Genomic DNA, 12584 nt, shown 5'->3' on the forward strand with positions numbered 1-12584 from the left:
CGTCCGCCACCCACCACTGAAGGTCCGTCCGTTCCGCAGGACCCATAGGGATCAAAGTGTCCAGGGAGTCGTGGCCTTGACTCCACCGGGACTTGAGTCGCCACTGGAGAGATCTTATTCTGAGGCGACCGTTGGGAACGAGACGGGTCAGAGAGGATTGATTGATTGATTGAAAGTTTTCTGGCATCCTGACATCTAAGGTCATAGACGCCGATAGCATTTACTATATATGAAAAATAAAAGAGAATTCAATTAAAACCATAAAAATTAAGAAGTCATTACAATAGTTAAATAGTTTTCAGAGGACCTGCTTCTGAAATAAATCTAAAAATTCCGCTCGCATAGTAGGACACATCATGTCCAAGAATCTTGGCAAGGATGAACCTGCCATCCTCACCTCGAGCCTCAAACAGATATCTATTTCTTAAGTTAATAAAATTAGGGCATTCGGTCAATAAATGCCTCACTGTTAAAGGTACTAAACAGTCCTCGCAATACGGTTGGTGTTGACCCTTCAGCAGAAACTCGTGTGTCAACTATGTGTGACCAATACGGAGACGACAAAGAGTCGTCTCCCATTTTCGGGGTATCGTGTTACACCTCCAAGGTGATATGATATTTGTTACTTCCCTCATTTTATTGCCATCTTGACTATCCCAGTGCTGTTGCCATTTATCACAAACCAATTTCTTGATGTAAGGTAGGAAATCATTACAGGGAATGGGATACCTCCTTGGTAGCAACTCGGATGCCGCATTCTTCGCCAGTAAATCTGCCTTTTCATTCCCAGACACACCTACATGTGCTGGAACCCAACAAAATCGAACTGTTATACCTCTCTGTTCAATAATAAAAAGCCATTCTAAAATCTTTAAAACTAGAGGGTTACTAGAATTAAAAACTTCTAAAGCTTGAAGAACACTCCTTGCATCACTAAAAATTTTAAAATTACCTTCCTTCTCCAACGCTATTTTCTCAATAGCGGTTAATATGCCATACAGTTCGGCAGTAAATATGGAAGCTGTTAGAAGAAGTGCACCTCTACAATTAAAATCATTACTATGTACTCCAAATCCAACGCCAGCATCAGATTTGGAGCCATCAGTATATATAAAAGTCGATCCCCTATGTTCTTCAATATGTTCCATAAAAAGAGACCTGGATTCTACGTCAGTCATATTCTTCTTAACTCCAATAAAGTATCTACAAAAAGATATGTCAGGTAATTTCCATGGAGGCGTTGATGATACCTTGAATGGAAGCACCTTAATTCTAATTATATCCAGATTGTTTAATAATTGTTTAACCCAAAACCCAAAAGGTTGAGGAGATTTTGGGTGCAACTCAAAGTAGGTTGAGTGCCTTACAAGGCTTGCAGTCTGGAAGGCTGAAAAATCAGGGAGTCTTTGCAATCTAAACCAATACCGAATAATAGAGGACATTCGGTAAAGGTCTAGAGGCAACTCCCCAGCATCAACAAGGAGACTTGTGATAGGGGAGGTTCTAAAGGCTCCTGTGGACAATCTTATACTAGCATGATGTATAGAATCTAATATTTTTAACCGGCTTGGGGTTGCTGAGGAGTATATTTCACATCCATAACTAATTTTGGAAAAAATCAAGGCCTTGTATAATTTTAAAATTGTATTGCGGTCTGCCCCCCATGATGTATGGGACAATACTTTTAAAAGATTCATAGCTTCAAGACATTTAGCTTTTAATGCTTTCAAGTGAGAAACCCATGTAAGCCTACAATCATATATCAACCCTAAAAATTTAGCTTCACTTGCACATGGGATCCGTTGACCTTTGATGTATATATCTGGGTCTGGATGTACTCCCCGGATATGACAGAAATGGACAATTGTAGTTTTACTTGTCGAGAACTTAAATCCATTCATATCGGCCCAATGGATAATTTTATCAATAGAGAGTTGTATTTTTCTCTCAACCATTGCCATTCTAGTCCCTGCAAATGATATGGAGAGATCATCCACAAATAATGTGGAGAGAACATCCCGGGGAATGACTGAGGATATCCCATTAATTGCTAATGCAAAAAGGGTTACACTCAGCACACTACCCTGAGGAACTCCTCATTCCTGGAATTTATTCTCTGATTGAGTTTCCCCCACTCTCACTTGAAAAACTCTATGTGAAAGAAATGACTGAATAAATACTGGCAGCTCTCCTCTTAATCCAAACTCATGAATTCTTTTAAGTCTACCATATCTCCATGTGGTATCATATGCCTTTTCAAGATCAAAAAAGACTGTCACGTGGTGCTGTTTGGAAGCGAACGCTTCACAAATGGAGGACTCAAGTTGTATCAGCACATCAGTCGTTGAGTGCATTTTTCTGAATCCACATTGAATGGGTGATAAAATACCCTTCTTTTCAAGGTACCATATCAGTCTTACATTGACCATCTTTTCCATGATTTTGCACAAACAAGATGTCAATGCAATTGGCCTATAATTTGCTGCTAAAAGCTTGTCCTTACCGGGTTTTAAAAAGGCTAGAATAATGGCTAGTTCGTAAACACTTGGATAAATATGATCATGCCATATTCTATTAAAAATGCTTAAAATAAATAACTTTGTATTAAAATGTATGTGTTTAATCATTGCATATGGAATTCCATCGGGTCCAGGGGCTGTATCGTTACACGTAGCAAGAGCAGAATCAAATTATCTTTCAGTAAAAGGAGAATTATATGACTCTTGCTTTCTTGTTGCAAAATTTAAAACTTTCTTTTCTTCAATGATCCTATAGTGATGACCAGGAGCTGCTTCACACTTGCACAATATATTTGAAAAATGGTCAGCCAGGGCATTGCTAACTTCGATTGCTCGTCATATACTGGCCATTTACCTTTAACACTGGTGGTGGGTTTGGGGTGAATTTGCCTGCTATCTTTTTGACTTTCCTCCACACAGATGAAGTTGGTGTTCTACTGTTAATGGAGGAAACAAATGACATCCAAGACTGGCGCCTAGCTTCTTTCATGGCACGACGGAACTGTGCTCTACATTTCTTGTATATGACTAAATTCTCCTCAGTACGGCCCATGCGCAATCGAGTTAAAACTTTCTTGTGGCTCTGTGCACGGCAGTTAGTTCAAATGACCACCAGGGGACTGGTCGTCGTCTGAATATCCCTGTTGTTTTGGGAATGGAATTTACTCCTGCTGTATGAAGAGTTCCATTGAGTAAGTCTATGGCATCATCAACACTTTCAAACTGTTCTGCAATTCCTTCAATTTCACTTAGCTCCCGAAATCTATCCCAGTCCGCCTTATCAAGATTCTATCGAGGCGATCTCTGTAAAGGTGGACCATTGTTGGTGTTTATAATGATTGGTGCATGATCACTAGTATGCCAATCATCTAATGTTCTCCAATTAAAATCGAGAAGACAGAGCTTGCAACTGATAGGTCAATGCAGGACAAGGTACCTGTCTGTACATGAAAATGTGTGGGCTCTCCTGTATTGAGGAGTCCGACATCTTCATTCTCCAAAATTGACGATATAATATTACCCCTTACATTTGCCAAAACATCACCCCATAAAGGATGTCTACCATTAAGATCTCCTAGTAAGAGAAAGGGTTGTGGGAGTTGTTTAATCACTTCTAGTATATTATCGTATGAGATGTTATCATTTGGAGGCAAGTAAAGAGAACAGATTGTGTATTTTCTCCCTATATCAATCTGTACAGCCACTGCCTGCAGAGGGGTACAGATAGACAAAGATATTTGGGGAACATCTCGACGAACGTATACAAGACTTCCCCCATGGCTCCCTGCTCGTTGATCATATGGTGTCCTATAGCTAACATACTCTCGAGGACAAGGAGTATTAGCATCGAGCTTGCTTTCTTGTAGACATACTGTTATAGGGGAGTACTCACGTATGAGGAGCTTAAGTTGTTCATATTTCGCCCTTAAACCCCGGCAATTCCATTGCAGAATGGAGGAAAAAACTATGGTTTATTTTTTGGAAGACACCTTAGATGAAGTCTTTCCATTGGCAATATTTGATCTAACAATATTTCCCGGAGGTAACTCTAGAGAGGATCTTGATATAGTGGGTTTTGTGTTTCTCTTTTTCTTTGTGTTCTTTTGATCTAATTGTTGAGGAGGATGGTGGACCTCAACTTGAATTTCTGATTGGTTCAATTTACCTTCTAGTTGATCAGAAACATCAGCTGACAAGATATCATATTCATTTGAAGTCGTGACTTTAATGTTTCTTATGGTAGGAGGCGAGAGAGATGGAGGTCTCTTCTCTTTTTCGATTAAAAGGTTGTGATCTGTCAGGTTTTTGCACCTTCCCCACTACAGGTTCACCACGTAAATTGGTTTCAAGTGGAACCTCCATCAGATCAGGCAAGGACACGGCCTGTGAGAGGTTTGTACTATTGTTTAAAATCGGAGTAGTTGGCTTTTGAATAATTTTCAGATCTTTAAGTATCCGTTTTGATTTTTATACAATTTCTGGATATAGATTTTCGATGGGACTTTCAACCTCTTTAACTACTTTCATTTGTTTCTTTATCTTAGAAGTAGAGATATAATTTTCGTCTGTGTGGTTTGGCAAGATTTTCTTCAGAACCATTGAAAAAGGTTACCCTGGTCTTATTTGCTTTTCAAGAGCTCTTTTACGAGCCTCTTTAAAAGTAACCCTTTCCATGGTCCTAATGGCCTGAATTTCCTTTTCAAAAATAAACTTTACACAACTTTTAGATGTAGCTGGGTGTGCTTCCCCACAATGTATGCAATTAGGGTTTTCTATGCATACTCCATGACTACTTTTTCCACAGTTGGCACAAACAGCTAGCTTATTGTTTAGTTTTTCCTTACATTTCTGGCTTAAATGGCCATACATTTGGCAATGATAACATCGCAATGGTGAAGGGATATATGGTTTTACCTTCAAAGATAGCCAACCAGCTTTTATAACATTTGGTAATCGGCATTGATCAAATGTTATAATCAGAGTAGCAAGAGGGATACGTTGTTCTCCGACTCTCTTTCTCATTCTGACTACTTTAACTACTCCTTGATTTTTCAGTTCATCCTCGATTTCTTTTTCCTCTATATCCAACAATTCTGGAGCATATATCACACCTCTACTCTGGTTGAAAGTAGGGTGCGAAACGCATTTTACGCTATGACCATTCAATGTTGTAAGTGTTTTAAACCTTTCACCTCGTAATGGGGACAGTGTCTCTATCAAGAGACTTCCATTTCCCAGCGGTAGAATTTTTGACTGCCCTCCACATAAAGTAACTATTTCCCTATTAGCTTTAAAAACATTTATACGCTCATTTCTTCTGTTTTCAAATTCCAAGATAATAAAATCTTCATAATTCACTACTTCATACTGACCAGGTAATACTTCTACTTTTCTATATCTTTCTGTACTGCCATCATTTTTCACTCTCTCTCTCTTCTTCTCTAGCGTTTTATTATTCACATGACGTGAATAAGGTTCCAACATTACAATGTTAGAACCCGAGTTGGAGCTGTCTGTACCGAGGTCCATGTTTGTATTTTCCAGGTCGTCAACAGAGGGGTGGGTTTTTTTGTTATGAGCAAGCCGGGTAATCCACCTCTTATCGGAGGATGTCAGTCCTCCTATCCCATGTGGCCCAACACGAGAAGAGGCTTCAGTGGGGACCAGTCCTCTATTAGAGAGGGGCTGCCTCTCTTAAGGTGGGCATACACTGGTCAGTGGGGGTAGTTAGCCCCTCCCACCGTCGACTCCAATGCCTGGCGTCACCCATTACCCGCAAATATGGGTGACTTAAAACCGGATCACTGGAGCCCGACTCTTAACAGACTTGGTCTGCACCCAATGGGGTCTGCCAGAGGGTGATGGCATCTAAATTGGCACAGATTGAGATGGAATGCAGTCCATCCCACACTGTGCCAAATCCAAAGCAGCATCCAAAGTATAATCGAACATTCCAAAGTCGTCAACAAGTTTAAGCCCAAAAGGAAGAGATGGGAGAAAAAAGAAATAATCAAAAGTAAAAGACAAAGTGCTGACTGATTTAGTTGGATCAACAGCTGGGCACCGAGGTCCAGTGGGAAGTAGTTCCCACTGTTCATTAGAGCCCAGCTGCTAATCCCTAAGCCCCCCTTCATCATTAAGGCTTCAGCATCTGGGGGGGGAGGGTCAGGGAGGAGAGGTGGCCGAGGAGATGAAGCCACGATTGGGCTGGGAGTTCTTCTCGATTGAGGAAAGGCCTCGCGACCTTCCTCAGCCTTGCTATCCTGTTGTCTGATGGGAAGGCTTTGTGGAGATTGGTGTCCATGACCATGCCTAGATATACCAGTTTCTGAGAGGGCTGCAGAGAGACTTCTCGAGATTTACCATGATCCCTAGAGCCTGGCAAACTTCGAGGAGCTTGTCTCGGTGGCTAAGAAGGGTTGCCTCCGAGTCCGCTAGGATCAGCCAGTCGTCCAGATAACGAAGGAGACGGATGCCAATCCTGTGAGCCCACGAAGAGGTGAGGGTGAATACTCTGGTGAACACCTGAGGGGCTGTGGAGAGACCGAAGCACAGCACCTTGAACTGGTAGATCTTGTTGTCTAGGCAGAATCTTAGGTACTTCCTTGAAGACGGATGGATTGGGATCTGGAAGTACGCGTCCTTCAGGTCCAGTGTACACATGAAGTCTTGTGGCCTCACCGCAAGTCTGACCGTGTCTGCTGTCTCCATGCTGAACGGAGTCTGCTTGACAAACCCGTTCAGGGTTGAGAGGTCGATGACTGGTCTCCAGCCTCCAGACGCCTTTCTCACAAGAAAGAGTCGACTGTAGAAGCCTGGGGACCCGTCTACGACCTCCTGGAGAGCGTCCTTCTTCAACATGGCCTGGACTTCTGCCCGAAGGGCTTGCCCTTTTGCCGATCCCATGGCAAAAGAGCTCAACGACACTGGATTCGCTGTCAGGGGAGGTAGAGAGGCTGTGAACGGGACGCGATAACCTAGAGTGATCACGGAGATTGTCCAGGCATCTGCCCCGAGTTGCTGCTACCTTGTCGCGCAACTTTGTAGGCATCCCCCACTGGTGGACATGCAGGGGGATTGCCAACCCTAGCGTTTACGGCCTCGGCTGTTACCTCTAGGGTTCTTGCCTCCCCTGGAGGACTTCTTGCTCCTTCTGCTCTTGGCAGGAAAGGGCTTAGACACCTTCGGCTTCGCTGCAGTAGTCTTCTTCGTGTCCTTAGCTGGACGGGGCTGTTGGGCCGCCGGAGGTTTGTAGGGCCTCGATGTCAGGGCCCTATGGATGAGGGAATCCTGGTTGGACTTCCTCCACCTCTCAGCGGTGAGCTCCACGTCCTTAGGCTCAAACAAACTCTTACCGAACACGGAAGAGTGTCTGAGCCTGCTAACCTCCGAACTGGGAACCTTCTGGTGGAACCTCTCGGCCACAGCGTCCTGACGTTTGAGAATCGTATTGGCCCACAAGCTCGAGACTTGGTGGGCCAGAAACTCAATGGTCCGTGTGCCCGAGAGTAAGAAAGTCTCCAGCGCCTTCCTGGTGCTTTCTTTGGAGAGGTCCTCGGACCGCACCAGGATGCCCAGACACCCCAGCCAGATGTCGAGCCACGAAGTTGCCTTCATGGCACACTTGGTGACCTTCTCCTGGCTCAAGATCTCAGTGGCTGAGAAGGACACGTGCCGGTTGGAGAGTCTCTCAAGAGGGACTCCCCTGTGAGTTCTTCCACAGAGTGGTGTAACGGAAGACTCAGACAAGACTCCTCAAGGATCTCGAAGTACCTCCTCTGATGGACTCGAGGAGGCGGGAGGAGCTTGTTACCGGCACTCAATCTGCTGGAGGAGGCAAGCTCAGAGAGCTGGCCCTCGACCTTGTCCCTGGCACTCTTCATCCCCTGAGACCAGGGCAAAGCTGCACTGGCCCTAGAGGGTTTCTGGGTGCCATAGACGCGGTCCAGGACCGTGTCCTTACCTTCACGAGGGGGAATCTCAGGGTCTGGGATCCCGTTGAGGTTCCTCATGAGGGTCAGGACTTGCCAGAAAGCGTGTTCTGACTCCTGGTGCTCTCCTCCTGGCAGCGAAGTCTCCCGTCCCCAGGGGGACACGTGGACATCCTCGGCGGCTCTAGAAGGTTCCTGCCTGATCCTTGCTGACGATTTGGGAATCGTCTTAGAGTCCTTAGGCTTCCTCCTGGGCGGGATACAGGAGTCGAGCAACGAAGGGGGCAGGCTCTTTTCCACCCCTGGACGAGAAGACTTCTCAGGGAGAGGCGGCGCTTCCCCCATTGGTGCGATGGGGGAACGGTCCAGCTCATCCGACTCTCCTGAGGATGGGAAATCCTCATCCGCAGGGGAGGGAGAGAAAGTCTGGGGAGGAGAAGGAGCCTTGCGCAAGGACATGCGAGGAGACAATATAGGCCTTGGAGGAGTTTCCACGAGAGAGACTCCTCTCTTCCTCTTCAGGGGGGAGGAAGCTGCCACTGGTTTGTGACCCCGTCAAAGAGGGCGGGCTTAATCGCCTGCACAAGAGCTATGACTAGGGTGCCGAACCAGGGCTGCTGGCTGACAGTCGAGCTGTCAGACACTCCCTCTGGAGGGAAGGGGATCGTACGATCCCTGGGAGGAGTCGACAAATGCAGGTTCGCCTGTGGGGCTGAAAGGAAAGAGTCCCTAGACCTGTCCGGAAACCGCCCCTCCTCCGGCGAGCGCGCTGGTCTGCGCTTGCGGGGAGGGGAACGAGACGAAGACCTGTCCGCCTGGCGGCGCTCGCGCTGGGGGTCGCGTGACGGGCCCTGGTAGGGTCGCGCGACACAGGAATCTCGCGCGCGTGTATCAGAGTGGGCGAGGGTGCGATGGTGCGCAGGCAAGGACACAGGAGCGAGAGAGCGAGAGAGCGATGGCGCGCTGGCGATGGAGCGGGAGCGCGCAGCAGCTGAAGCGGGCGCGGGAGCGCGCAGCAGCTGAAGCGGGCGCGCGTAGGAGATGGCGAGGGCGTGTGGCGCGCAGGAACCGGAACGGGAGCCGGCGGACACGAGGGCGCGCAGCATCCTGATGCAGCCCCGGGGGGCGCGAGATAACGGGGGCGCCTGAGAGCGTGTCCGGGAGAACCGGGCGAGGGCGCATGAGCGCTGGTGCATGATCACGTGAGGCAAGGATGGTGCGTTGGCGCTGGTCCGATAGGACCGAGATGCTCGCCTGTGGGCGAGCTGGGCGCGCCGGCGATCGTGGGCGCACATGGCGCTCATCAGGATGTGGCCGCACTGGGGTGCGCTGCTGCGGCGGCCGCACGGTTGGATGAGAGCGCAAAGGTGTGAGCTGGAGGGTTCCGTTAGCCCCTAGATGACAGGCGCCCCGCGTGACAGGAACGGGGCGCGCGGCTGAAGCGTGTGCAGGATCACGCGGTCTGGAAGGAGAGCCCAGGGGCGGCCGTGAGTGCCCGTGCGCTAGCTTGGGAGCCTCCTGGGCGACGGGCTGAGATGTTGAAGAGCGTTGGCGCGTTGGCGAGCGCGTGAGCGCTAGATCTGGAACCGTGCGTGGGTGCGTGTCGCGCGTCTCTCCAGACGGGCGCAGCGAGTCCAGAGGAACCTGTGGGTGCCTGTGCGCCAGCGAAGGAACCTCTTGGACTGCGCGCGACGAGGCGGGAACCGGGAGACGCTGGGGCGCCGGTGGGCGCGTGTACGCAGGCGAGCGCTGGCACGCTGTAACAGGAACTGCTGGAGGGCACCGGGGCGCAGAAGGGCGTGGGCGCGAAGGGGAACCCTGGCGCGTAGCAGGAACGGTGGCGCGCACGCGCGTGGGTGAGCGCCGTGGTGCTAAGTCAGGAACAGCGGCAACAGCAGGCACAGCGATGACGGCAGCAGAAGGGCGCACAGGAAGAACCTGGCGCTTGAGGGCGAGAGGCGCGGTTTTGCGTTCTAGACCCTTCAGCCCCGAAGGGCCCGGAGACTGCGCAGCGGCAGGATCAGGTGGCGCGTCACGCGCATCAGGAACATTAGAGGTTGACGGCAACTCAGCAGGTCTGGGAGACTGGTCACTGTCCCGGAGGACGACCATCACCCGAAGGTGATCGCGAACGATCCCCGGAGAGGTCTAGGGTGGTAGCTGGCAGGATCGGTGAACGGCGAGTCGTCTCCTCCGCAGAGGACTGTGGCGACGACGAGCCGAAGAGGCGCCTCCTAACCCCCTTGTGAGAGGAAGGAAGGCCTCTACGGCAAAGGGGACGAACCTTCCTCCTTATACGCCCACGAGGGGCCGTGGGATCAGCAAGCTGACCATCAAGGGGCCTCCGAAAAGGAGTCTCTGTAAGTGAACTCCCCCGAGGGGGAGAATCACCGGCAGGAGAGACCGTGGGACTTCGATCCTCCCTCGAAGGGTGTTCGGAGGGGGAGTCTAAGCCATCAGCTACCTCGGCCACAGGAACGGGGGTTTGACTTGACCCACGAGATGACTCCGTCACAACAACGTCAACCACAGACAGGATCTATCCCTGATGTAGTTGGCGATTGTTTGACTGCTGCCCCAAGTTTGATCATGTCAAACAGGGCTTCCTTGGAGGGCGAACCCTGCAGCCCCAAGGAAGCCCAAAGCTGAAACAAATCATGATTAGACATCAAATCCTCCTCCGGGGGAGGAGGGGCAGCCGCCTAGCTATGGGAGGCAACTACCTCTCCCGCACTCTGGGATCGGTCAACAGCAAAGCAGTCTACGCTACCACTCGCCGGCCTCTCGGAAGATACCTCTCGAGGGGGAACTTCGGAGGAGGAAAGAGCAACGGAAGAAGTAGTCCTGGAATTTTCTCTCTTCAGAGAAGCCTCTGAAGGAGCCGGGCAAACCTCTCCCACTGGGAGGTAGACCACTCCCTACATTTAATACATACATTATCACTATCACACTGCTGGCCCCTACAGTGATGACATAAGGTGTGGGGATCGGTGTCGACCGCCGACATAAAGGTCCCACAAGGACGGCCGGGAAGTCCAGGGCAAGTACGCATTGGTAGTAGAGGCCAACTTCAAGCACACTGAAAAAGAGAAAGCAAAAATAGATTAATATGGCAGTCAAAGCGAGGGAGAGCGCAGACAGGTCTGTTCTCTTCCCGAGCCAAAAGTAAAGTGAAGTATTCACCAGTGTGTGTGAGGGGGGGGGGGTAGCTAGCTACCCCTCCCTACCCCCCGCTAACTAGCGGCGGGGTAGTAAACCCTCGTTAAAACTTTTATGGCTCGTCATTCAGCTACGCCGAAGTAATTACCCCATGTAAATAGCGTGGTTTGTATTTCAGTTACGGAACAAATGTGATTCAATATTACCTTGCTAGGAGTGAAGCTGGTTGGGAAGCAAACATATGGTTGAAACTTTAGTCTTAGGGCAAATCAAGGCTATGGCTCACTAATAGGGGGCAGGGGGTCTTACAGGAGATGTGTAGGAAAACCCCACCTCATCGTTAAGAAGGTAAGGATACAGCTCCTAGGTTAGGTTAGGTGGGGAACATTAGGTTAGATGGTGTTCTAGTGTTTCTTCTCTTTTTAAAGAGTGGTTTTTGAGTCATAACTTTTGAAATTTTACATCCGATCTATCCCAAATGATCAACAAAGCTTCCAGTCGTAATATCAATATCAAGTCTATCCTGAGATGGGGGAAGCAATTTGAAAATTTTGTACTATTAGTTTTGTCCAAATTCAAATATCTTTTTTTTTACTTATATATTTCTTAGATGATTCTTACAAAAGTTACTTGAATCTTCCGCAAATTAAGGGTTACAGAAATATTTCCCAAGGACATGTTAACGCTACCTTGTTGTTTTTTTCCCAATGGATTTTTGTTTTTTGTCTTTGCATTGTAGGTAAAAAAGGCCTGATCGTCTTTTGTTTTTGGCTATGAATTACAGGTATGGTAAAAATGCTGAGACTTGATTGGTCACTTTGTTTCAAAATCCTTCTATTAACTACGAATTTGGAATTCATCCGTTCTAAAAAAGTGCGGTCAGTTGACAGCCATGGATTCCTTTGTTCAGATGTGCATTATTAGTAGTTTCTCATATTTTGAGGTTATTGGACAATTCATGGACATTACATGGGAACTCTAGAAGTAGTGAATAGGTTTCTATGTGAACATTCAGTGCTACCAACAAGTGTTAAATATCTCAAGTGTGGTAAGGGGACAGGGGCTATGTAAATAGACCCAACCACTCTATTTAGTTAGGTGGTTGCATTTAGGTTACAATTTTTCTTATGTTATACGTTTTCAACTAATGTTAGAGTGTTTAAGTTAGACAACTTTTATTTTTGGGCTCAAGCCATGACGTCCTGATGGAGGGTTCCTTCAGTAGCTTCCTGAGGGTATATATAACTACAGTAGATATTCCCAGAGAATTAAACTAAAGGTTTCACAGAATTCTAACTACTGGCGTGAGTAGCCTAAAGTTTTCCCTTTAGGATATCATATATCAACAGGGGACGCATGCTTGACATGCCACATGGCTATCTGCACCCCACATAGCGTTTACGCTTCTAGGGGGAAGGTGGCAAGTTATAGGAGGAGCCGTTGCAAAGTTATTCTCCTGTGTTACTGTTACTGT

General features: G+C 47.9%; 1 protein-coding gene across 1 annotated transcript; it reads right to left on the bottom strand.

The window, feature by feature from the left end:
- Positions 1-8842: 8842 nt before the first annotated feature.
- On the bottom strand, positions 8843-10063 carry LOC137629187 (proteoglycan 4-like). The gene has a single exon (XM_068360447.1). It carries the CDS (start codon positions 10061-10063, stop codon positions 8843-8845), a length of 1221 nt encoding a protein of 406 aa, XP_068216548.1.
- Between the last annotated feature and the right edge of the window lie 2521 nt (positions 10064-12584).

The sequence above is a fragment of the Palaemon carinicauda genome, chromosome 37, assembly GCF_036898095.1.
Source record: "Palaemon carinicauda isolate YSFRI2023 chromosome 37, ASM3689809v2, whole genome shotgun sequence".
Lineage (NCBI taxonomy): Eukaryota > Metazoa > Arthropoda > Malacostraca > Decapoda > Palaemonidae > Palaemon > Palaemon carinicauda.

Coding starts and splice junctions, on each gene's coding strand:
- LOC137629187 (XM_068360447.1), bottom strand. CDS start 10,063: ATGGTCGTCCTCCGGGACAGTGACCAGTCTCCCAGACCTGCTGAGTTG.